Source organism: Petaurus breviceps, unplaced genomic scaffold (genome assembly GCF_028583685.1).
Source record: "Petaurus breviceps papuanus isolate PSGF00001 unplaced genomic scaffold, PetGlider_PUasm1.0 355, whole genome shotgun sequence".
Taxonomy (NCBI): Eukaryota; Metazoa; Chordata; class Mammalia; order Diprotodontia; family Petauridae; genus Petaurus; species Petaurus breviceps.
Genome location: NW_027186289.1, coordinates 1553698 through 1579953, shown reverse-complemented (window position 1 = coordinate 1579953; position 26256 = coordinate 1553698). Strand labels below are relative to the sequence as shown.

General features: G+C 41.7%; 2 protein-coding genes and 2 pseudogenes across 2 annotated transcripts in view; 1 reads left to right on the top strand and 3 right to left on the bottom strand.

Annotated features, from left to right (window-relative positions):
* The window catches only part of LOC138168150 (zinc finger protein 665-like), a 33506-nt gene extending 30170 nt beyond the window's left edge, over positions 1-3336 (bottom strand). The window contains exon 1 of the mRNA XM_069097191.1: positions 2424-3336. The gene's annotated coding sequence lies outside the window, so the exon portion shown is untranslated. The remainder of the gene's footprint in view (positions 1-2423) is intronic.
* LOC138168138 (zinc finger protein 665-like) overlaps positions 1-26256 on the top strand; it is a 552079-nt pseudogene that overhangs the window by 220119 nt on the left and 305704 nt on the right.
* Positions 7687-16585, bottom strand: LOC138168198 (zinc finger protein OZF-like; annotated as a pseudogene).
* The window catches only part of LOC138168159 (zinc finger protein 665-like), an 8888-nt gene continuing 3217 nt past the window's right edge, over positions 20586-26256 (bottom strand). The window contains 1 exon segment of the mRNA XM_069097199.1: positions 20586-24202. Coding sequence (XP_068953300.1) covers positions 22314-24202 — 1889 coding nt within the window. The 3' untranslated portion in view covers positions 20586-22313.

The following is a 26256-nucleotide window of genomic DNA, read 5'->3' as shown; positions in this document are numbered from 1 at the left end:
TCCTTCCTTCCTTCCTTCCTTCCTTCCTTCCTTCCTTCCTTCCTTCCCTCCTTCCTTCCTTCTTTCCTCCTCCCCCCCTCCTGTCTTCTTTCATAAAACCTCTGACCCAGTACACTCAACTCTGAAGCTCATATTTTGGACCACAAAAGGTCCCAGCCCAAGTTCCAGGGGCTGGCTGTATTCTGGGCCCTCCAGGCTTAGAATGAAGGTCAAGGTCCAGGGTAACTATTTCTCTTTGGAAAGACCCTAGAGTCTTCCCCTCCCAGCTTGATTTTTTTTCCTAATTAAAGGGACCATCCCTTGACTCACTTCTTAAAGTACTTCCCTCCTTTGGAGAAGAAAATGAGAGGGAGATGGGGAGGCCTTGGAGGTAAACATCTTCAAAGTTCTACTCTGGTCCCAAGGACTCTGATTGTACATTTTTACAATGATCATTCCAAATACTGTATAATGCATTGTTACAGTTACTTGCCTCTAGGAAGGCTGTCCTGCTCTACAAAAAGGAGCTATTTAAGATCAATCCAGAGCAGGGAGAGGAGGATGGGGCAGGATGCTTTACCTCTAAACCTTTGGGGAAAAAATTATCTTCTGCCTTAATACTTGTTCCTTTTTTTTTTAATTGTCAGAGGGTAAGTGAATGGTCCCCTAAATTCCCTCCCTGCCCCCAACACAGATGGAAAGGAAGACTTTACAGTCTCCCCAAGAGTATTATGAGGTTGGTGACAGTACTTGGGGGGGAGGGGAGGAGATTTACTTGATCACTCATCTAAGACCAGGTCAAATGAAAGCAGGCACTTTCAAGAAACAAAGAAAAAGAATTGCAGAGACCTGTTCTCTGTAGTACTGTAGAATGCTTCCTTTTTGATTTTCATTTATTCCTTGAACCACCTGCTTACTTACACCATGGAAGAGTTATACATATATCATAAGAACATGAAGTTCTTCCTTTCAGGGGGCTAGTTTAGAGGAAAATCGAACCCACTGAGTATTTAGCAGTGTTTTTAAAACAATCCTGCTATCTTTAGCAGTCCATTTCATAAGATGTTAACCTTATTTTTGCCTAATAACAACAATTTAGTCCATTTGAAAGTAATTTTACCCAAACAGAATCACAAAATTTAAATCACAGTCCTTTCATTAACTTAGAAGAATTTAAGGTAAAAGGTACTTTATTATTACAATTTTAAAAAGATGTTCATCACACTCATTTTAAAAACTCAATAGGGAATGGGCCCATCTAACCACATCTGCAGTATCTCAGAAAAATTTCACGCAACAGTGTTTTTAAAAGCATCTTCTTCCAGTGAAAAGGCTTCACATTTCTAAGAATATGTCTAATATTGTCTAATGTCTCATATCGTTCCCAAATTCCACAAGAAAACCATTAGTCTAAAAAATATCATGTTTGTTTTTAAACGTGACGCCAAACTCCTCAAGTTCTTAAATCAAATTTCATCCATTGAATAAGATAAAATCTTGTCCTCAGAAAATCACCCATTATTGTCTTAGACATGTCATTTACTCCAAAATCCAGCGACAAGCCTCAGCATTCGTCCTGTGCTCAGTGTGAGGCACTTTAGAATTACTGCATTCCTCCAACAGCCCTGGGATGAAGGGGCCATCACCATCATCATCATCTCCCTGTACTCTCCAAGGCTGGTCAAATTCCCCAATATTCTAGAATCACAATGTAGCTTCTCAGCACAATTTTATCTCAAATCAATGTTTTATTTTTAAAAACAAGTGGCAGTCATTAACTTCTTTTTCCACAAGGTTCCCACGCTTTTAGGGGGCTCATTTTCAAAACAATTCTTGGTGATGCTCCCAGCTCCCATAACTATGTCTTTATTTCTTTGAGTCCCCCAAAGAGCCAAATCAAATCTTCTTACTTTTTAGACCTGTTACCCCATACGCCATCAGACATTTCTCAAAAAATTTCCCCAACTTTTTAAAGTGGGGTAAAAATTGAATTTAAATGAACAGATTCCCCATGACTGTCACTGCTCTGTGAATTCACCTCAATGACATATGGGTGGAGGGAGAGTTACTCAGGGGTGCGGCTGAAAAATGCCAACCCGCAGGAGGCATTAGTGGCCAAGATTTCAAATTTCAGGCCACTGTTCTCCATGTGCTTGGGCTCCATTTGTGCTGGAAGGAGGCAGGAGACGGTTTTGTTCTCTGGAAATTCCAGGGTTTTATGCTCATGTCTCTAAGGCACATCCTCCTTTTCAGCAGACCTTCTGTGGTCTGAGCCCCTGACACACAAACATGCCCTCATTCATTCCCACACCTTTCTATTCTTAGGAAGTCTTCCCCCAACTTCCTCATCACTTTCACACACACACACACACACACACACACGCACACGCGCGCGCACACACACACACACACACACACACACACACACCCCTACTTTTACTTACTTGTCAGCGGCGTCATCACTCTGCAGCCAGGTTTTCTCTCTCTGCGAAGGAATTCACTTTGAACTCTTCCTACTTTTATTCCTTTGGTGACTAAGGTCCCTGTAAAACCTGTTCCCCAAAGTGACACCCCCCAAACCCCGGCTTCTGCACTCACCGGGGGAGTGCCGGCTCCTTCTTGTCCTTCGGCTCAGCCCAGCACAGCTGGCTCTGGCCCCCTAACCTCCCCCCCCAGCACAGCTGACTCTGGCCCCCTCTGTTCCCCCCCAGCACAGCTAGCTCTGGCCCCCTCTTCTCCCCAGCACACCTTGTCAGCCTTGGCTCTGGCACTCCTTGGTCAGCCAAGGTTCCCTCGATCCTCCTGGGCTCAGACGCCCAGCTCCCCTCACTATCTCGGGGTAAAAGTCCCCGTAGCTGGGCCCGGGCCACCTCTCAGCCCCACTCACCCCAGGGCTCACCCCTGGGTATTATGGGGACCCCGACCTGGCCCTGTTTACTCCTCCCAGGGAGGAAATCACTTGCTTGGCCCTGACTCTAATTAGCTTTTCCAACTCTGTGTCCACCCTGAGATGCTATTTAATCCCTTTTGTGGGAGAAAATCTGGGGAGCGTGAAATGTTCTGACCTACTCCGCCACCTTCCCAGAATCCTCTCTGAGAACCATCTCCAAGGTGACAGCAGAATCTCTTTAGAAGAGGGAAGCCGGGATAGAGACAGGGAAAGTGCTCCTGGCTTAGGATATGCGGAGAATAAAGGAGGAGGATCTCGCTGTGAGGGTCAGGAAGGCCGAGGAAAGGGGGGCAGAGTCAGAGAGACAAAAGAAAGGAGAGAAATAGGGGAGTGTGTGCAAGGGAAAGCACAGGAAATGAAATTAAAAAAGGAAATAGCGTGAAGGGGAAAACAGGAAGGGGGATTCTATTGGACAATTAACTGAGGGGGAGGAGAAGAGGAAGAATTAAATACTTAGATAAGAGGGAAAAACAAAGAGGGAGCATTAAGCACAAATCTGAATCTAGGAAACAGTTTATCCTGAGAGGATGGGAGAGATGGAAACCTAATGCATAGCTTTAAGTGAAAGTGAAAAAAAAAAAAGCAAACAACAGCCAGCGCGAGACATTAAAGAAAACCCTGTGTCTTGTTTATGTGAAACGCATTTAAAATATTTAAAAAGACACAGAAGAAAAAGAATCATCTGATAAAAGGTGTGCTACTTCTGAGGGGAAAGCAGGATTCCAGTCTAGCTGTCAGAGTCAGCAGGAACAGTCATGAAAACATGGGGAGGGATAAGCACGGCAAAGACATGATTCTGGAGGATCCACAGAGAGCCAAGCAAGAGCAGTGCTAAGATGCCAGGCTCCAAATGCCTTCCCATTTCCATTTATAGAGAAAGCAGTACTAGAAGTGTAAGCAGAGCCAGGACCATGACAGCAACACCACTGTAATAGTCCTAACAATTCTGGATTGTCTTACATAAAGACAAGAAAAACGAAGGAGACCTGACCAGGATGCCCCAGACACTAAACCAAAAAGACTTACAGTGTCTCCTCAATGGGAATTGCTCAATAGACATATTTCTCAACACTATATAGAACTTCTACGAATACATTTTAGGAACAGACAATAGAGGAATGTTGCCCTTATATAGATTTGCAGTGGGGATTTTGTTTTGTCTTCTTTCTCAATTAGAAGTGGGAGGGAGAGACGCAAGAAATTTTTCCTGATGAAAAATATATTTATTTAAAAATACAAGTAAGTGCTGAAGTAACTTCACAACTGGGGCTATGAGAATTCTTAATCTAAGCTCTCAGCAGAAAAAAAAATATAAAATTCTAACTACATAAAACTTAAATGTTGTAATAAAACAAATATAGACAGAATTAGAAGAGGAAAATGTAGCATGCAGAATAGATAAAATATTACATAATAAATGACTCCCAAAAGTCATTAATGTCCATGATATGGAGAGAACTGGCATCCATGTGTACCAAGGAACCAATGCCAACAGATGAGGGCTGGAAGGATAGGAACTTTTCCAAAACCCTGACAACCATAAATGACATATGAAGGCACGCTTGAAAGCACTGACTGAAAGAGAAAGTCATGTGAAAGTCTTTTTATCATTTGTTGTCATACCTCCAGAATTGGAGAAATGACAATCAGGAAACCATCGATATTTGATTTTTTAATTTTGAAAATCACAAACGTGAAATAAAATTAACATTTTATATTCACCACAAAATAGTAAAAGAGGATGAAACAAATGTGGTTAGCTTGAATTTCTGTTTAAGTAATAATGAATTCAAAATAATCTGTTTAAAGCCTTCCTTCTGGCCTTCCTTCTATTTATTGCATGTGTTATTACAGTGATTTCCCTCCTTATTATTTGGGGGTGTGGAGGATCAGGGGCAGAACAATGCTTTTACTAGCACACTGTCATCCTCTCCTACCCAAAACTGGAAGAAAAAAAACCCAAGCACTGAAATATTTGTACCGAAAGCACCTAGCTAAGGAACCCAAATTCCCACACTGCCCATCTCTCTCATGCGCTTTTTATTCCACATCTTCTATCCATCACACCCAGGTGAGGAGGCAGGTTGCACAAATCTCAATACTTCTCTGATATACTGGTTAGTCATTACCATGATAAGTGGGACTTCTTCCCACATTGTTGGCCTTCACCATGCTGTATCGTGGAGTCTGCATTGGCCCGTCCGACGGTTCCAGGTTTCACTGAAATCGCCTGGGTTCCATGGCATGTTGTTGATCCATAACATTCACACACCAGGATTTGTTCCGTTTTTGCCTCATTAATTGTAGGACATCACCTCTTACTTTCTAGGTCTTGGACATACCAAAAGGAGCTGGTCTCAGTATCCTTTGTACACTTGGGTTTCTTTCCAGTTTTGAAAGGTACACGCCCTCTAGTGGCGTCACTGAGTCAATGATTTTGTGATTTAGGGGAGTTGATAAAACAGTTTTATCAGGAAACTGATGTATCTGTTTTCTCTTCCTACACTTTGAATATCTTTTCTTTTCTTTTTTTTCACTTGGATGGGGGTTAAGTGGAGCCTGAGACCTGATTTAATTTTCAGTTAACTAATGATTGATTTGGACCATTTTTGTTCAGGCTTCTTCAAAAAGGTTGCATTTGGGGTGGCTAGGTGGTGCAGTGAATAGAGCACTGGCCCTGGAGTCAGGAGGACCTGGGTTCGGATCTGGCCTCAGACACTTAACACACACGAAAAAAACTAGGAGCATGACCTTGGGCAAGTCACTTAACCCAAATTGCCCTCCAAAAAGCAAAAAAAAAAAAAAAGTTGTATTTACTTCCTCCTCCAGTGATCTCCCCTCTGTGACAGGAAAAAAAGAAAAAATAATACAAAGCCCTTGTGGCAAGTACATAATTAGAGGCAACAATTCCAATTGCAATATTTCTGATGCTCATTTTCTTACCACCTTTACCCAGCTGAAAATCTTTCTCATTATTAGTAATTTGGCTTAGTGATTGTAGATGTAGAGTTTTTTCTTATAATCATTGGTAACTGGCATTTCTTCTTTTCAAAATTGGTTGTTCCTAGCTTTGGATCACATCTATTGTAGACTTTCTTTTATGCTTGTAGAAACCCAGTATCTGGTCTTCATAGACTTTCCACATGAGGCCTCTGTGAGGGAAACACATTGTGCACTGAGAGTGCACATCACTGGGATGCAAATTGCCCCCTTCCGTTTTTTGTGAGTGTGGAGATCAGCTCTTCTACCACCCAATACTGGATTTTCCTCAAGGTTCCTCTCACTCCTTTGCAGTGACTTTTTCTAAGTCAGGTATTCATCACGAGTTAATCTTGGTCTACATTGGGAACCCTATCTATTTTCTGCCAGACTCCTTTGCACTGTATCCAACAATTTGCAGAGCTTATTAAACAAGGGCAGTGGAAGGGAGGTCTTTGGAATAGCTGAACACAAGGTTACTCTCCTCGGCTTCTTTTCTACATGACATGGTTAATCTTGGCAACTTCTCAAACTCTTTTATTTCTCAGGAGTCTGGTATAGTTGCAGATTTGGGCCTGCAAGGCCTCCTTGTGGAATATAGGAAGAGGCTACAGGAAGGAGACAGAGAAATCTGCTTTTTTTTTTTTGCTTTTTGTAGGGGGGAAGACAGATCAATTTGGGGCTAAGTGACTTGCCCAAGATCACACGGCTAGCAAGTGTTAAGAGTCTGAGGCCAAATTTGAATTCACATCCTCCTGACTCCCAGGCTTGTGCTCTATTCACTGCACTTCCTAGCCGCCCCAAAATTGTGCATTTGATGGGAAGACAAGAGTTAGACTTGGAAGGGCCCATCAAAGCCACTGCCTCCAACCTCCTCATTTTAGAGATGAGCAGAGTGAAGCGCAGAGGGGTTGTTCCTTGCCCAGACTTAGAGCTAGGGAGCATCAGAGTCAGGACTGGAACTCTAGGTCTCCCTGATTCTAAACCCTGTGCCCTGGCCTTTAGAAGCAACGGCTTCCTCTACTCCGCAATATCAATGCGAGTTAAAAGAAATTAGACTGAACTGTCCGAGTGTTTTAGCCAACCAACTTTGGTAAGAATAACCAGGATTTCCATAGCTATTTTAAGCTTGTGAAGCGTTTCACAAATACTCTTTTATTTAATCTGCACCTCAGGTCTAAGAGCTAGTGTGGTGCCTGGTTTTGCCCACAACCCCCCTCCCCCAAGGAAGTGAGCAGACTGCCAGGTCAGCTCCGCCCTCTCCCACTGGGTCTCCGCCCTTTCCAGTCAGCTCACCTGCATACAAGTGGGCGGGCTTCTGGGTCAGGGGAGGGAGTTTCCAGGTGTGTACTGACCAATCACTGCTTACATAAGGCCCCCTTTATAAGCTGAGGTTCTGCCCCATATCGAGGCTATTGCCACATGGCCTTTTTAATAAAGGGTCCATTCTAAAATGATACTTGGGTCCTGCTCTCATTAGTCAAGGTACAGTAGTACACTAGATCCCCTTCTTGTTCCCATTCTGCAGATGGGGAAACTCAGGCAGGATTAAGTGACATGACATGACAGGGACAGACAGCTAATAAGTGCCAGAGACTGAAATGGAGTTCAGGCTTGTGGTTTCAAGCACACCTCATCCACCGTGCCACAAAGCAGGTTAAAAAATCATTTTAAAATTAACATCCAACAATAAACCAAAACATTTACACAAGGAATTTTGGTGTATTTAAACAACGGAAAAAGTGAGTACCAATTAATTGGGGAATGGCTGAAGAAATCATGCTCTATGAACGCCAGCAAATATTGAGGAGTGCTGACAAGTGATTTTTTCAGAGAAAAATCATCACACATTAAGGGTATTATGCACAGGATGGAATTTGGGATGTTTAATGAGGTCTCTTCTTTTGGGAAGTCTGATGATGTCTGTGCTGCAGCAGGACTTCCCTTGGGAATTAGATCCCAAAGCTTTGCCACCAGTCTGCTTTCTCCAAAGTACAGACAAGTATGAGCTCTAGAGGAGGAGCTTTTATCCACCTTCATTCCTGGAAGAATTAGGGTGTCTACTGACCACCCTTCTCCAGAGAAAAGCACATCCCCCAAGAAGACGTTTGAGAGTCTTCTCTCCACAATGAAGCCTCTGGTAGAAAGCAAGAGATGATCTCTAGCTGAAAGCCTTCCCACACTGAGTTCATAAGGAACTGGAACTGATCCTCAGAATGGTTTCTCTAACACTGAAGAAGTTCTGAACTCTTATTTGAATGCCTTTGCTTATTCATGAAAATGATCAGATCAGATTTGTATCTCACATGAATTCAGACATGGGAAATGGGTAATTGTTGCTTGAAGGATCACCTTGATTATATTTCTAGAGTTTCTCTGAAGAAGGGTGGTAACTAAATCTACCACATTCCTAGCAGTCCAGCATGCATTCTCTGATGTTTAGCAAGACTGAAGCTTGGTGAGAAATTATTCCATATTAATTACATTCAAAGGTTTCTCCTCATTCTGGGCATTTAGTGTGGGTTCTTTGACGGCTAGCAATTTCAGAGTTCTTTGTAAAACCTTTCCACACTGATTACATGCAAAAGGTTTCTCTTCAGTGTGGATTCTCTGATGTGCAACAAGATTCTTTGTCATTAAAAAAACCTTTTCACATTCATCACAATAAAAAATTTTCTCCACAGCATGACTTCTCAGATGCCTAGTAAGTTGGGAACTTTGTCCAAAAGTCTTTCCACATTGATTACATGCAAAAGGGCTTTTTCCAGTGTGGATTCTCTGATATCTAACAGATTTAGAGTTCTTTGTGAAAGCCTTTCCACACTGATTACATTCAAAAGGTTTCTCTATTGTGTATTCTCTGATATAAAGCAAGAGTGTATTTCTTTATAAAAGCCTTTCTGCTCTGATTACATTCAAAAGGTTTGTCTGCAATGTGGATTCTCTGATGTCTAGCTAGACTGGAGCTGAATCTGAAAGGCTTACCACATTAAGTACATTCAAAAGGTTTCTCTCCAGTATGGATCTTCTGATGTCTAACAAGATGGGATCTGTATCTAAAAGTTTTTCCACATTGATTACATTCAAAAGGGCTCTCTTTCCCCTCTGGATTTTCTGATGTACACCAAAATTCTTCCCCATTGTGAAAGCCTTTCCACATTGATTACATTCAAAAACTTCACTCCAGTGTGAATTCTCTGATGTGCAACAGGCCTGGAGCTCTGTGTGAAAGCCTTTCAATATTGACTATTTTCAAAAGGTTTCTCTCTAGTGTGGAACCTCTGCTGGCCAGTAAGGAGTGATGTGACAGAAAGCCTTTCCCCATTCAGGACATTCATAAGTCTTCTCCGCAGTGTGAATCTTCTAAAGTCTATCAAGATCTGAGTTCCGGCCAAAGGCCTTCCCACACTGAGGACAGGCAGATCTTTTCATCCCAGGCTGAAATCTAGATTGGTAAAGGAGTGAAGGCATGAGGTTGTTTCATATTCATCAGGTTCCTTACTAATGGGAATTTGCAGATGAGTAATGAGCTTAGCATTCTTCCCACCTTTATTACTTACAGAAAGCATTTCTTCAGTATCACTTTTCTGATGTCTAATGAGATCTGAACTCCAGCTCAAGGCCATTTCCCATGGACTACCTGGAAACATTTGCATTTCTGGAGCCTTCTCATAGGTCTGAAAAAGCTCACCTATTCAATAAAGCATTTGCTACATTCAGTATCCCAAAGAAAGTAATTCTTTGAGGGCATTTTCTTACAATGATTGAAAATTGAAGCCTGTGTGAATTTTTTTTCCAATTTCATCAAATTCACAGGTATTCTTTGGATTTTTATCTACTTTGACAGAATCATGGATTTCTCTCAACTTGAAGTCCCAGACACCATCACTCATGAATTTTTGCAGGTCACATTCTTCCACAAAAATTCCCAGCTTTCTGCTTATCTCATTTACTTCTCACCTAATCTCTATATCTGAAAAAAAGACAAATATATGGAGAAATTGATATACATACATAAATATTTGAGATAGCAATGGTTACTGAAGATTTATGCAGCTCATGACCTTCTCCTCACCAATCTAAAGGCAATAAAACTTCACAGATGTACTCCTTTTATTTTTTTTTGCTTAATAATATTCTATTTTTTCCAATTTCAAGTAAAGATAGTTTTCAGCATTCATTTTTGTAAGATTTTGAGTTCCTAATTTTTCTCTTTCCCTCTTTCTCCTCTCCCTTCCCCAATAGAGCAAGCAATTTGATATATGTTATTATACATGTACAATCATATTAAACATAATTTCACATTAGTCATGTTATGAAAGAAGAATCAGACCAAAAGGGAAAAACAATGAGAAATAAAAAAACAAAAAACAGCAAAGATAGTATACTTCTATTTGTATTCAAATTCCATCGTTCTTTCTCTGGATGTGGTTAGCATTGTCCATCATGAATCTTTTCAAATTGTCTGTCATAGTTGATCATTATCCAATGGTGTTGTGACTGTGCTACGATATTCTCCCAGTTCTGCTCACTTCACTCAGCATCAGTTCATGTAAGTCTTGTTAAGTTTTTCTGAAATCTGCCTGCACATCATTTCTTACAGCACAAGAGTATTCCATGACATTTATCTACCAGAATTGGTTCCACCATTGGCCAATTGATGGGCATCCCTTCAATTTCCCATTCTTTGCCACTACAAAGAGAGCTGCCATAAATATTTTTGTACATAGAGATTGTGAGAGATGACTCACAGTGAAGTTTCCTCCTTTTTAACTCCCTGTTACATTCCCATCTCTTCTTTTTTTTTTGGAGGGCAATTGGGGTTAAGTGACTTGCCAAAAGTCACAAGGCTAGTAAGTTTGTTAAGTGTCTGAGGCCGAATTTGAACTCAGGTCCTCCTGACTTCAGGGCCAGTGCTCTATTCACTGTGCCACCTAGCCACCCCCATTCCCATCTCTCCTCCATACTTTGTAAGCCAGTTCAGTCTCGTGAGTAACTCATGATTTCCCTGAAATGAGGTAATTTGAAAGAATATCATGCTAGTCTACTTCTGATTGGGCACTTCCAAATTTGGTGAAAAGAAATGCATAATGAAGAACTGAAACTGCTTTGTGCCAATTAGTTGACACATGAAAGATTGTGAGTTTGCCTTACCAGCCAATGTTGAGATAGGACAGGTGTTGGGGTGCAGTGAAGACCAGGACAAGAGAAGCTGCCACATTTTGAACTCTCTGGCAGACGCCCTTTGAGCAACAGGGGCAGTGCCCTTTCTCATGAGAAAGTATAAAGACCTTTTCTGATCTCAGACTCAGACTCTAAATTTTTTCATCTCACACAAGTTCCTTTTCCCTCTTTTATGATATTTTTGAAATACAGACATAGCGGTGGTATTGCTGGATCCAAGGGTATTTACAGTGTTTAACCCTTTGGGTATAGTTCAAAATTGCCCTGCAGACTGGTTGGTTCAGTTCCCAACTCCCCCAACAATACATTAGCATTCCAATTTGCCCACATCTTCTCCAGCATTTATCATTTTCCTTTTCTGTCATGATAGCCAATCTGACAGGTATGAATTGGTACCTTAGAGTTCTTTTAATTTACGTTTCCTAGTCAGTAGTGACTTAGAGCATGTTTTTATATGTCTATATATAGCTCTAATTTGATCATCTGAAAATTGTTGGTTGATATCCTTTGACCATTTATCAATTGGGGAATGACTTGTATTATCATTGAGTTTACAAAAATCTTTGTATATTTGAGATATCTGAGAAACTATCTATAAATTTTTAAAATTGAATTTGCTGCTTTCTTTCTGGATCTTGGCTACATTCCTTGTATTTGTACAAGATCTTTTTTTCATCCAATGTAATCAAAAGTGTCCATCTTACACATCACTCTGCTTTCTATCTCAAGTTTATTCATAAATTGTATCCTATTCATAAGTATGGTAAGTAATATGTTCCATTCAATTGTCCTTCAAATTTTCTTGTAGAAACCTCTCTTTATATCTAGATCATGTATCCATTTTGACATCATTTTGTTAAATGGTGTAAGATATTGGTCTATGGCCAATTTCTGCCATACTTCTTTCCAATTTTTACCAGACAATGAATTCTGATCCCCAAACCCTGAGCCTTTACACTTGTCAAATGTAAGGTAATGATATTAGTTTGCTATTCTAAATAGCATGTCTACTCTGCTCCATTGATTAACCTTTCAATTTCTTAGCCAGTACCAGATGGTTTTGATAATTATTACCTTATAAGAGAGTTTAAGATCTGCTACTGCTAAATCTACTTGCCTTACCCTTGTTTTCCATTGGTTGCTTTGATATTCTTAACCTTTTGGCCTTCCAAATAAATTTTGTTATTTTCCCTAGCTCAGTAAAATAATTTCCTGGTAATTTAATTGGGATGCCATTGAACCTATATATTAGTTTAGGTAAAAGTGTCCTTTTTATTATATCTGTGCTTCCTACTGATGAACAATGCATATTTATTTAATTATTTAAATCTGACTTTATTTCTAAAATAGGTTTTTTTATGTTCATGTACTTCCTGGGTTTGTTTTGGCAGCTGTACTCCCATGAGTCTTATACTGTCTAGAGTTATTTTTAATTGGGCATCTCTTATTAACGCTTCTTCTAGGGATGTGTTGGTAATATAAAGGAATCCTGTTGATTTATGTGGGTTTAATTTATGTCCTGATGGTTTGATAAAATTATCAACTGCTTTAATGAACTTTGTAGTTGAGTCTTTTGACTTTTCTTAAGCATATAACCATATCATCTGCCCCCCAAAAAGTTAAGTTTTATTACCACATTCTCTATTCTGATTCCTTCAATTTCTTTTGCTTCTCTTATTGCTATTGCTAGGATTTCCAATACAATATTAAATGATATTGGGCATACTAGCTGAACACTTGTTTTTTCTGGGAAGGTTTCTACCTTACCTACATTATAAATAATGCTTACTGATGGTTTTAGGCACATTTTAACAATCAGTTTAAGGAAAAAATCATTTCTACTTTTACTTTCCAGTATTTTTAATAGAAACAAGTCTTGTGTCTTTTCATATTTTTTGTACACCTCTTAATATAATCATATGTTTTTGTTACTATTCTTATTGACATAATCAATTACATGAATAATTTTCCTTGTATTAGTAATATCTTGTGGTAATCAGCAATATCACTTTTATCCCAAAGAAATTATACAAGTGGGAAAAGGACCTGTATTTACAAATATATTTATAGCAGCCTTTTTGTGGTGACAAAGAATTGAAAATCAAGGGGATGCCCATCAGTTGGGGAATGGCAGAACAAGTTGTGGTATATGAATGTAATGGAATACTGCTGTGCTATAAGAAATGAGCAGATGAATTTCACAATAACCTGGAAAGACATATAAACTGATGCTGAGTGAGGAGAGCAGAACCAGGAGAACACAGTACACAATTACAGACACAATGTATGTGTGATGACTGACTTTGATAGACTGGGCTCCTCTCAGCAGCAGAAGGTGATGAGACAGCTCCCAAAGCCTCACAGTGGAAAGGGACATCCATATCCAGAGAAAGGACTACAGAGTCTGAATGCAAATGGAAGCAATCTACTTGTGTGCGCTCTCTGTCTCTTGTCTCTCTCTGTGTCTCTCTGTCTGTCTGTCTGTCTCTCTCTCTCTGTCTCTGTCTCTCTGTCTCTGTCTCTGTCTCTCTCTCTCTGTCTCTCTCTCTCTGTCTGTCTCTGTCTGTCTGTCTCTCTCTGTCTCTCTCTCTCTGTGTCTCTCTGTCTCTCTCTCTCTCTGTGTCTCTGTCTCTCTGTCTCTGTCTCTGTCTCTGTCTCTGTCTCTCTCTCTCTCTCTCTGTCTTTGTCTCTCTGTCTGTCTCTCTCACTTCTTCCTTGTTCATTCCATCATTTACAATTCGTCTTTACAACTTGACTAATGTTTAATGTGAAGGTATTTGTAGAACCCGGATCAGATTGCCTGCTGCCATGGGGTGGGGGTAGGGGGTGGGGGAAGGAAGGGTGGAAAAATTGGAAACTCCAAAACTTGCGGAACTCTAGTGTTCTAAACTAAAAGTAAATAATTTTAAAAATCATCTCTGGAATCCCTAAGTGGCTCTTATCAGAAGCTCTTCCATGTCTCTTTCCCTCCCCTCCCTCCCAGTCTCTCTTCCCCACCATGGGCTGAGCTCAGGTACTTCCAGCCCTCCACATAAGGAGAGGGGCAGCTCACACATCTCCTCATTTGCACCTGGCTGCACTACCCTGTCCCAGTGTCTTTTGCCCCCAGTCATTTCCTTTGCTGTGCTGTCTTTCCCTATGAAAGTGTAAACTCCACGGGGACAAGACGAGACTTCATTCTTTTTTGTGTGAATCTCCAGGCCTTAGCACAGTGCATGGCACACAGAAGGGCCTTAACAAACGCTTATTACTACTGACTACCCAGACTGTCCCAACAGAGTATCTTGCTTTTTATTTTCCTTTAAAAGCCACCATGGCCCAGGCACCACTTACTTCTGCAGCCTTCTTCCACCTTATTTCCTCCCACCTGCTCTGGTCCAATGACACTGGCCTCCTTCATAGGCCAGGCTCTGGCCATTTTCTCTGGCTCTCCAGAATGGCTGGAATTCTCTGCTCCTCACTGAGGCCTCCTGGGCTCCTTCAAGTCTCATCCAAAAGCCCACCCTCTGTTTCTGGCTCCCCTTCATTCTAGAGCCTTCCCTCTCTTTATTATAGCCTCGTGACCTGTCTATGGCTTGTCTGTACATCACTGTGAGCGTGTCTTCTCCCCTCATAGTCTGTGAGAGCTTTGTGGGCAGACCCTGTGTTTGCTTCCTTGTGCAGGACCCCTAAGTACCATGCCCAGCACACAGGAGGCACCGCATTGCTTGGTTGGTTGCTGTCCTTGGTCCTGGAAGAGGACCAAAGTGACATCACTGTGCTGGAGTCCAGTTTCAGTGCCTCTGACTGGCTGACCAGACCAGCAGGAGCTCGGGACGCTCTCCCACAGGTCGGGCACCAATAGTCCCTGTCAACATTGGGCTGGATGCTCTAAGTTTGCCCATCCTGCATTTCCTTTCAGCTGTCTCAGTTCTGCTTTGCTCCCGGAGCACAGCACTTCTCTGATGTGGGCACACCACGCTGAGTGGCACCTGCCTCACGGGGTTTCTGTTGGGAATCAGGGACGGGAGACTTGTAAGGCCGGAGGTACACCCACAGGGCACAAAAATGCCAGGTAGGAGCGGTTCCTTTCCTCCTGAATAAGGGATACAGAAATGCTGCCTGAGACCCAAGGAGGTCAGAGGAGGGTGAGGCCCAGGGAGGAGCTGGGCAGGGCTGCTCAGGACCAGGAAGGACCAGATGCTGGACAGTGACGAGCCTCCTGACTCTTTCCCAGGAGCCCCTCCCCCACCCCCCTTCAGGGAGCCAGACCCGCCCCCTTGGAGGGCCCCCACCCCCATTCCTTCATATGGCATCACTCTTCCTCCAACGAAATGAGGGGGTCATTGACAAGGAGCGATAGCATTTATAGAGTACCTACTGTATGCAGTCACAGTGCTAAGAGCTTTGTGATCTCACTGGATCCTCCCACCACCTTGGGAGGGAGAGGGAGGGGATGCTGTCACCCCCATTACACAGATGAGGAAACTGAGGCAAACGGCATCATCACAGAGCCAGGACACATGTGTGGCTGTAGGATGGTGACACCCCCTGATGCCAGGATGCGGGGCTGGGGACTGCTCTCCCTCCTCTGATATCAGGAATAGGGAGGGCCTGGGGGCTATTCCCCCTCCCCTGTTACCAGAAAGGAGGGCTGGGGGCTGCTCCCCCTTGCCCCAAGAGCACCTGGGGGAAGCAAGTGAAAAGCCCCTGACAAACAGGGGGCTCCCCTAGCCCTCTTCGCAACCCAGGTGCTCCCCTGTTATACATGGAAGCCTCAGCCCCCCCCACACACACACACAATCACAAGCACTCACAATTCAGACACACTCACCACCCCTGCCTCTTGTCACACCCCCTCTTGCACATGCATGCACAGACCCACACTGGGAAGCTGCCACACTAACCAGAGCTGGGTTCCCCTCATGTTTGGGAGGAGGAAGAGGGCCTCCAGGGGAGCTGAGAGACGGGAACGCCCCTGCACACTGACTCCTCCCTCAGGTCTCCCCTCCCTTGGGGAAGCTGGACATGGGCACTAGGATATTCCTAGCATGTCCTGGGGCACAGGTCAACAGCTGACTTGTGGGAAAGCACAGTAGCAGTTCTGGGCCTTTGGGAAAAGCCTACAATGACTCTTTGCCTTTAGGGGAGCAGGGGGACCCCCCCAAGTAGGGAAAACCATCCTCAGTCAGCGGAATCTGATGACTCAGGGCCCAGAATTGGGGCCTGGAACCGGGAAGATCCGAGTTCAAATCTGGTCTCAGACACTCAAGGTTACCCTGTGCAAGTCATTTCACCTCTTTTCACCTCAGTTTCCCCAGTTATAGAATAATGATAAGAGGTGAAGGCTGTCCATGACACACATAAGCACACACACATGCACATTCACATACACACGCACACACACACACACCCCCATACACATGCACATAAATACATGCCTAGGTGACCTCTGAACCTGAAGGACCCATGTGTCCATTACCTCCCAAGGATGGGGGTCGCTGCCATGGACATGTCGGCTGCATCTTGTGCTGCCTGACACTGACAATCCTGAGCATGGACCCTGTCTCTTCTGGCAAAGGAAGCAAAGGTTTGCCTCAGTTTCCCCAGCTACAGAATGCAGATAATGGCACCCAGCTCTCAGGTTTGTTGTGAGGATCCAAGGACGTGATAAGGGTAAAGCTCTTAGCAGTGTGCACAGCACACAGTAGGTGCTGTTAAATGTTAGAGGAACTGGTTCCATCTTTCATTGCTCAGCCACTTTGGGTCAACATTAACCTCACCTGACCAAAACCTGTCCCATGGAAACTGTACACTGGCTGAGAGCCTTGAACATTCCTTAGGAAAGAAATTAGAGGAAGACTCTCAAGTGTCTCTGACTCTTGGCTACAAAGTAAATCCTCTCCCTCCTGCTAACTTTAGTACACTATGTAACCAGACTCAGTTTACAGATACACTTGTTTCCTTAGGGAATGTGTGAGATTATGAGTCTGTGTAACTGTGTTCAACCTTTACAGCTCTGAAGGGAGTATGGGATTCTAGCTAGGTCTCCTCCTGTAATGTTATGGCCTCAGTGGAATGCACAAAGATTGCAATGTTGAAATGAAGGATTTCCCTGCCTCTTGCCCCTGGGGCAGGGCTGAACCACACTCTTCCATCCCCCAGTTTCAACAGAGTTCCCCACTGATCTTTCACTTTCTCTTTGGCATTTATGGGTTGCAAAGTCAGGAAACCCCCACAGCTGCCAGGGAATCACTCTCCTGAAGTCTGCTCTGGCCAGCTTGGCCAATGGTTGGGGCCATCCCATCGCTGAGCCTACAGGGTTCACGGGGGACTGTACTCAGCTCCCAGCCCTGTGAGAGAGACCCTTCTTGTTAGCTTGCCAGGTTGCCTTCAGAAGGGAGATTTGTTTCTCTGTATCACTTCATGGGTTCTGTAGCTTTAAATTTGTTTAGCATCATATTTTACAGGTATTAGGGGTGGTTGGAGTGAGAATTCAGAAAATTGCTGCTTTTGTTCTGCCATTTTGGCTCCGTCCCCCTAAATGTTCTGTTGTCCAGACTATGACATGCAACTGGACAGTTAGTCTATTGACTTATCTCTCCTGGATCTATTTTCCAGGTCAGTGTTTTTTCCAAATTTTTTTTCCAATTTATTTATTTATTTTTAGTTTTCAACATTCATTTCCACCAGATTTTGAGTTAAAAATTTTTCTCCCCCACTCCCCACCCCAAAATAGCAAACCTACTGAATACACCTTCCCCCAATCTGCTCTCTCTTATATCCTCCCCCATCCTTCCCCCCAACTTTCTAGTAGGGCAAGATGGATTTCTATACCCCAGTGCCTGTATATCTTATTTCCCAGTTGCCTGTAAAAAAATTTTTTTTTAAACATTTGTTTTTAAAACTATGAGTTCCAGATTTTTCCCCTTCTTCCTTCATCACCCAGCCCCACTGGGAAGATAAGCAATTCAATATAGGTTGTATATGTGTAGTTATGCAAAACATTTCTGTAGTAGTTATATTGTGAAAGACTAACTATATTTCCCCCCCATCTGTGATAGTAATGGCAATTAAAGATTCCCCTGTATTAGCTTGGTTTTCAAACTGATTGTGTTAAAACCCAGAGCTTGTTGATCCCACCTGTGGGATGGACTTGTTGATGTGAAAAGAGAGTCCTGAACTGGGAGGAGCTGGTGACATAGATTTAGAGAGACAAGAGAGAGGCAGAAGAACTTTTTGGAAGCAGCACCTCATGGAGGCAGAGAGAGAGACTGATAGAATTGCTGGGGGCCACTTTGAATTGCCCTGGACTTTTGAGACCTGCCCCCTGAGCTGCCAAGGACTGAGGAGACATGGCTGTTTTGCTGGTACTTTGTCTGGCTGTTTTGATGTTGTTTTGCCAGATTTGCCCACTGGTGAAAGACAGTCCTTTTGTTGAAGAAGTCCTGGAACCTGGCTGTTGGCTAAGAAGCTCTGAGACGGTCCTGCAGACAAAGAGTGAATACTGTCCACTGGTGAAGGACAGTGCTGTTGTTGCAGGGGTCTGGGAACCTTTCTGTTGGTTCAGAGCTACTGAGACTGTCCTGCAGACAGAGAGTGAATACTGTCCACTGGTGAAGGACAGTGCTGTTGTTGCAGGGGTCTGGGAACCTTTCTGTTGGTTCAGAAGCCCTGAAGAAGGATTTTCTTGTTGCATGTTTACAGAAATACTGGGAGAGGGTTTTACTGATGTTTTCAGGGGTTCTAGGACTGTTCTACAGACAGAGGATGAATTAATGAAGGGACTGGCAATGTATCTTGTGGCCTTGCTAAGCCTTGTCTCCCCAGGAACTAAGATTGCTGAGAACTTGCCTCCTGTCAAGATGAAGAAAAGACCTCCATTTGGGTATTAAGTGCTGTGCTTAAACTTGATGTAACTCTGGGGTAGATTCAACTGTGATCCAGGGGTGGGGAACTTTTGACCTTTTTGTGCTCTGTGATTGAACAAATGAAGGTACTTTACATGTTTGGAAACTAATCTCCATTTGAGAAGAGGGGCTTTGTGGTGGACTAAATGAAGGTACAGCCTAGGGGTGGAGAAGTATTTAGAACAGAGACTTTGTAATTGATTGAATGATTGGAAGGTCCTGGGGTGGGGTAGTACTTGGAGATTATTTAATCACCCTTAGTAAATGCTGTATTTTGAATGATGTCATGTTTTGACCTTCTCTGTTCTTGGTTTGTCACTGAATAAAATGGAGAGCGCCTATGCTGGTATTCTGAACCTTGGGAAGTTGCCTTTCCTTGGTGTTACATTACACCATCCTATCCCACCCCCCTCCAATTATTCTATTTTCTCCTTTGACCCTATCCCTTTTCAAAAATGTTTGCTTCTAACTACCCTTTTCCCCAATCTGCCCTCCCTTCTATCCTCCCCCCTCTTATCCCCTTCCCCCCTATTTTCCTGTAGGGTAAGATACTCAATTGAGTGTGTATGTTATTCCCACCTTAAGCCAAATTCAATGACAATAAGGTTGTCCCATTCCCTTTCATCTTCCTGCCCATTCCTGTCCATTCCCCTCCATTCTAACAGTTCTTTCTTGCCTCTTTTATCGGAGATAATTTACCCTGATCTATCTTTTCCTTTCTCCTTCTCCCAAAAATTCCTCTCTCACCTCTTAATTTTATTTCTTAGATATAATCCCTTCATGTTGAACTCATCCTATGCCAGACAGAATGGGGTAAACTATCTCATATAGAAGAGGCAAGGGAAAATGGTTACAATGGAAGGGAACAATAGGAAGGCAAAAGGGAAAGAAAGGCAAAAAAACATTATTCCCATTGAATTTGGCTTGAGGAGGGAATGAAATACTCACTAAATAGGGTATCTCACCCTCCAGGAGAGTAGGGGGGGAAGGGGATGAGAGGGGGGATGATGGAAGGGAGGGCAGGCTGGGGGGGAGGGAAGTTGGAAGCGCCCACTTTTGAAAAGGGATGGGATCAAAGTAGAGAATAGAACAAGTGGGAGGTGGGATAGGAGGGAGGGAAATATAGTCAGTCTTTTACATCTATATGTGTGTGTGTGTATATATATATACATATATATATATATATAATGTTATTGTTATGCATTAGCCACACATGTACAACCTATACTGAACTGCTCTTCCCAGTAAGGGTGGGTGACAAGGGAGGAAGGGAATGAATCTGGAATTCAAAGTTTTAAAATCAAATATTCAAATATATATTATTAATACTATTTTACATGTAATTGGGAAATAAGATATACAGGCACTGGGGCATAGAGATCCACTGGAAAAGTCCAAAGGGGTATGGGAGAAAATATGGGAGAGAGCAGATTGGAGGAGGGGATATCCTGTGGGACTGCTATTTTGGGGCGGTGGGTAGGGGAAAAACAGGGAGAAAATTTGTAACTCAAAATCTGGCGGAAATGATGTAAATCAGAAGTTAATAAAGCATTTGAAAAAAAAGAAAGCATTACAGAAATTAATGTCCAAAAGGTGCCAAAACATTTGAAGAAGGAATATTTCTGCCAGCAATCAAGAGCAAACAAAGTGAGTGCCAATTGATGGGGGAATGGATGAAGAAATGAAGTCTTTGAACATCAGGAAATATTGAGAAGGGATGACAAACACTGAGATTTCAGTGAAAACTCCGTATATATATAAACTCCAGTTTTATGCAGAGTACGGACTTTGGGGATGATTAATAAGGTCTCTTTTGTTGGGAGGTCTAGTGGGGTCTGTGCTGCAGCAGGAGGCCTTCCCTTGGTAATTAGATCCCAAAGCTTTGTCTCCAGCATAATTGCTCCAAAGTACAGTCAGGTAGGAGCTCTAGGGGAAGTCCTTCCCACATCCATTGCCTTTATTCAGGCATAAATAGGAACAAGAAAGTCTACTCATCACCCTCCTCTAGATAAAAGCATGGCCCCCATGCGCATATGTGTGAGATTTCTTTCCACAGTGAATTCTCTGATTGAAAGTAAGGGATGATCTCTAGCTCAAAGTCTTCCCACACTGAGACCTTAGGGACCTGCTCCTCAGAATGGTTTCTCTAAAGCTGGAGATGCTCTGAACTCCATCAGAATGCCTTTTCATATCCATGACTATGATCAGATGTCTATTTCATAAGAATTCAGAGACGGGTAATAGAAGATGATTGCTGCCTGAAGGCATCACCACCTTCACTATATTCATAAGGTTTCTCCCAAGTGTGGAAGCTCTTGTTCATATGTTAAGAGTGATAACTAAAAGCTCTGCCACATTCATGACACTCAAAGGTTTGTCTCCAGTGGGGATTCTCTGATGTTTAGCAAAATCTGAGCTCAGTGGGAAATCACTCCACATTGATTACATTCAGAAGAATTGTCTTCATCATCAATTTTTTGAAGTATAACAATTCTGGAATTCTGTGGGAAAGACTTTCCACAATAATTAAATTCTTGGTTTTCTCCCCAGTGTGAATGCTGTGATGTAAAGCAAGATGGTAGCTCAGTGTAAAAGACTTTCCACATTGATTATATTTGAAAGGTTGCTATCCAGTGTGGATTTTCTGGTGAGTAGCAAGAATGGAGGATCACGTAAAAGTATTCCCACATTGACTACATCCTTAAGGTTTCTTACCTGTATAGATTCTCTGATGTGCAGCAAGAATGCATTATTGAAAGCTAAACCAATTAGTAGTAGCATACTACAAAGTAGTATATGAATGTAGTGGAATAATATTGTACTATAAGACTTGAGGAGCCAAGGGACTATATAATACCCTGGAGAGACATATAAACTGATGCTGAGTGAGGAGAGCAGAACATTGAGAACATTGTACAGAAGTAGATATCCATTGCATCTCTGATGACTAACCTTGATAGACTGGGCTCCTCTCAGCAATGCAAGGTTATAAGACAGCTCCAAAGGACTCTTGATGGAAAAGGCTTCCACCTCCAGAGCAAGAATTACGGAGTCTGAATCGAGGCTAACGCAAACTACCTGCTCTCTCTCTCTCTCTCTCTCTCCCTCTCTCCACCCATTCCAATATGTTTTTTTGTTTCTTTTTTCCTCTTATTTATTCCATTGCTTTTAATCCTTCTTTACAACTTAACTAATGTTTAATGTGACAGTATATGTAGAAACTATATCAGATTGCCTGTTGCTATGGGAGGTGGGGGGAGAAGAGAGGGGGAGAAAATTTGGAATTCAAAAACTTGGATAAATGAATGTTGTAAACTAAAAATAAATAAATTTCAAAAAAGAATGCATTTCTGTGTGAGATCCTTTCCACAATGACTACAATTAAAAGGCTTCTATCCAGTGTGAATTATCTGATGTGCAGCAAGAATGAATCTCTGTGCAAAATCCTTTCCACACTGATTACATTCAAAAGGTTTCTTTCCAGTATGGATTGTCTGATGGGCAGCAAGATGGTACCTCTGTGTGAAAGTTTTTCCACAATGATTACATTCATAGGGTTTCTCTCCAGTGTGGATTCTCTGATGTGCAGCAAGATTGCCCCTGAATGAGAAAGCCTTTCCACATTGATTACATTCAAAAGGTTTCTCTCCAGTGTGGATTCTCTGATGGACAGCAAGATAGGAGCTCTTTCTGAAAGTCTTTCCACACTGATTACACTCATAAGGTTTCTCTTCAGTGTGGATTCTCTGATGGCCAGCAAGACTGGAGCTCTGTGTGAAAGCCTTTCCACATTGATGACATTCAAAAGGTTTCTCTCCACTGTGGATTCTCTGATGGGCAGCAAGACTCTGACTTGTTCTAAAAGTGTTTCCACACTGTTTACATTCATAAGGTTTTTCTCCAGTGTGAATCCTTTGATGTGTAGCAAGATGGTACCTCTGTGTAAAACTCTTTCCACAATGATTACACTCATATGGCTTCTCTCCAGTGTGAATTCTCTGATGGGCAGCAAGATGGCACCTCTGTGTGAAAGTCTTTCCACATTGATCACATTCATAAGGTTTCTCTCCAGTGTGGATTTTCTGATGGGTAGAAAGATGGCACCTCTGTGTGAAAGCCTTTCCACATTGATCACATTCATAAAGTTTCTCTCCAGTGTGGATTCTCTGATGGGCAGCAAGTCTCTGCCTTGTTGTGAAAGCCTTTCCACATTGATCACATTCATAAAGTTTCTCTCCAGTGTGGATTCTCTGATGTACAGCAAGAGTAGACCTCTGTGTGAAAGTCTTTTCACATTGAATACATTCAAAAGGTCTCACTCCACTGTGGATTTTCTGATGAACAGCAACACTGCCCCTGTTTGTAAAAGCCTTTCCATATTGTTTACATTCACAAGGTTTCTCTGCACTATGGATTCTATGATGTACAGTAAGATTAAGGGTCTTTCTTAAGTTCTTTCCACATTGATTACATTCATAAGAATTCTCTTCAGTGTGGATTCCCTGAGGACCAGTAATGAGTGATCTGTGGCCAAAAGTCTTCCCACACTCATGATAGTCACAAAACTTCTCCCTAGGGTTGATCCTCTGAGGTCTATCAAGATCTGACTTCCAACCAAAGGCTTTTCCACACTGAGAAGAGGCATATCTTTTCTTCTCAGGGTGAGTTCTAGCCTGGCAGGGAGGAGATGAGTAATGGGATAAGGTTGCTTCCCATTCATTATATTCATCAGACTCCTTTCTAATGGGAAGTTGCTGATGATTAATGAGCTCAGAGTTCTGACTCAAGACCTTTCCACCTTTATTACTTGCAGAAAGCATTTCTCCAAAATCACTTTTCTGAGGTCTAATGAAGTCTGAACTCCAGTTCCAGGCCATTTCCCATTGATTACCTCGATACATTTGCATTTCAGGAGCCTGCTCTTGGGACAGAAAAAGCTTTACATGTTCAATAATGCATTTGCTAAATTCACTCTCCAGAATTCTGTTATTCCCTGAGGCCATTTGCTTACAGCGATTTAGGATAGAAGACTGTCTGAATCTCTTTCTAATTTGATCAAATTCATAGTCGCTCTTTGGATTTTTATCTAACTTGATATTAGAGTCATGGATTTCTCTCAACTTGAAGTTCCAGAGACTCATGAATCTTTGCAGGTCATGTTTTTCCAGAAAAATCCCACAATTTGTAGTCACCTTCTTTACTTCGAAACTGGTCTCTACATCTGAAGAAAAGAAACAATCAAAGAAATATACACCAAAAGATATACAGATAGAAGTATATGCAATAGCAATAGTTCCTTGAGACTTATATGGCTTGTGACCTCATCACCAATCTAAATTCAACAAAACTTTGTGTACTCTCAGCAAACACTGACATGCAATAGACTGTGTCATTGTAAGGAGAAGAGACAGGCAGTGAGAGTGACAAAGGAGGTGTACACCCCAGAAGGCTGGACTCATCAGAGACTCATTCCCTCCAAGCTAAACATTTACAGTCAGCAAAAGCAGCTGCCACAAGGCAAGATGGCTCCCAGACTTAATGTCAATGTATTAGAGTGATTCTTCATGGGAGAACAGTTTGCTACTAATTTGGAGAGAAAACTGAGCCTACACATGGTTTGCAGCATTACAGCAGAAAAGAAGTGAGGAACTTTCATAAATTTGTTGTAGAACACCTCATTTACTCATGTGGGCCAGAATACTTGTAAAAATCCAAACTAGCTGAATGAAAATGATGGAGAAATGCAAAACCTAATAAAAGAAATAATGAAAACTCTAGAGGGCCCACCAGTCCCTGGGTTTGTTTCTGCAGCTGTACTCCCAGGAATTGTATACTGTCTAGAGTTATATTAAATGTGGTGTCTCTTTTTATGCTTCCTGAATGGCTTTGTTGGTGATATATAGGAATGTTGATGATTTCTATGAGTTTAAATTATACCCAGCTGCTTTCCTAAAATTATTAACTGCTTTAACAAACTTTTTGAGTCTTTTAGATTGTCCGAGTATATCATCATATCATCTATTGAAAAGAGTGAGTTTGAATCCCTCATTCCCTATTCTGATTACTTCTATTTCTTCTCTTATTGCTATTGGGAGTATTTCCAATACAACACTGAATAGCATAGGTGCCAGTGGGCATCCTTGTTTGACACTTGATCTCATAGGGAAGGTTCTAGATTATCCCCAATACACATAATGCTTGCTGATGTGTTTAGGTAATTTTTAAAAATAAATTTAAGGGGATCTCTATTAATACCTGTATTGACAAGGATTTTTAATAGAAATAAATGTTGTAGTTGATCAAAATCCTATTTTCAGCTATTGATATAATCATAAGATTCTTTTTGTTACTTTCTCTTGATAATAATTAGTTATGTAAATAATTTTCTGTAAGCTCAAGCATCCCTCCATTTCCTGAATAAATCCAAATGGGGCTCAATGTATAATCTTTGTAAAATATTGTGGTTATTCCCTAGTGAGTATTTTATTCAGTATTTTTGCATCCATATTCATTCATGAAATTGGTCCATTATTTTCCTTCTCTTTTTTATTCTTCCTGGTGTAAGTATCAATATTATATTTGTTTCATAAAAGGAGTTTGTAGTACCCCTTCTATGCTTATTTTTCCAAATCTTTGACTTAATATTGGAATTCGCTGATTTTTAATGTTTGGTAACATTCCCTTTCTATTCTGTCTACTTCTGGTGCTTTTTTTTTTTTCAAGAAATTCATTTCTGGCCTGCTTAATTTCTTTTCCTGAAATAAGTTTACTTAGATATTCTAGTTCCTCTTCTGTTAATCCTGTGAGAATAAGGTTCCCACTCCACCTGCCCTCACTCTCATGTAATACAAATAAACCTGATTTCCATGTGACAATTGCTCTATTTCACCTCTTCTTGCCTCATTTTATCTTTTTACCTCTTGAAACTGTTTAATGTGCAACCTCTCCTCCTTTGGGGTGACTCCTGGGGTTTTGTTCTTTTTCTTTTCTTAACACACTTTGGCATTCAGTTCAGACACTTTGACATGTATCCTATAAATTGTCATGAAACAGCACTTTGATCATATTGGATATTAAGCACACCTTACACAAACTGTCTATTTGGCCCATAATAGTATTCCTTATAGCCCATCATAGGTTTCCAATGGTGATTAGATTATGTGAATCCAAAGGCCACTGAAATAAACTATTTCCACCTCTTTGACAAAAAAAATTTTAATTTTTTTCTAAATACATGTAATGAAACAAGAATTTCTATAACAGTAGTATAAAAAA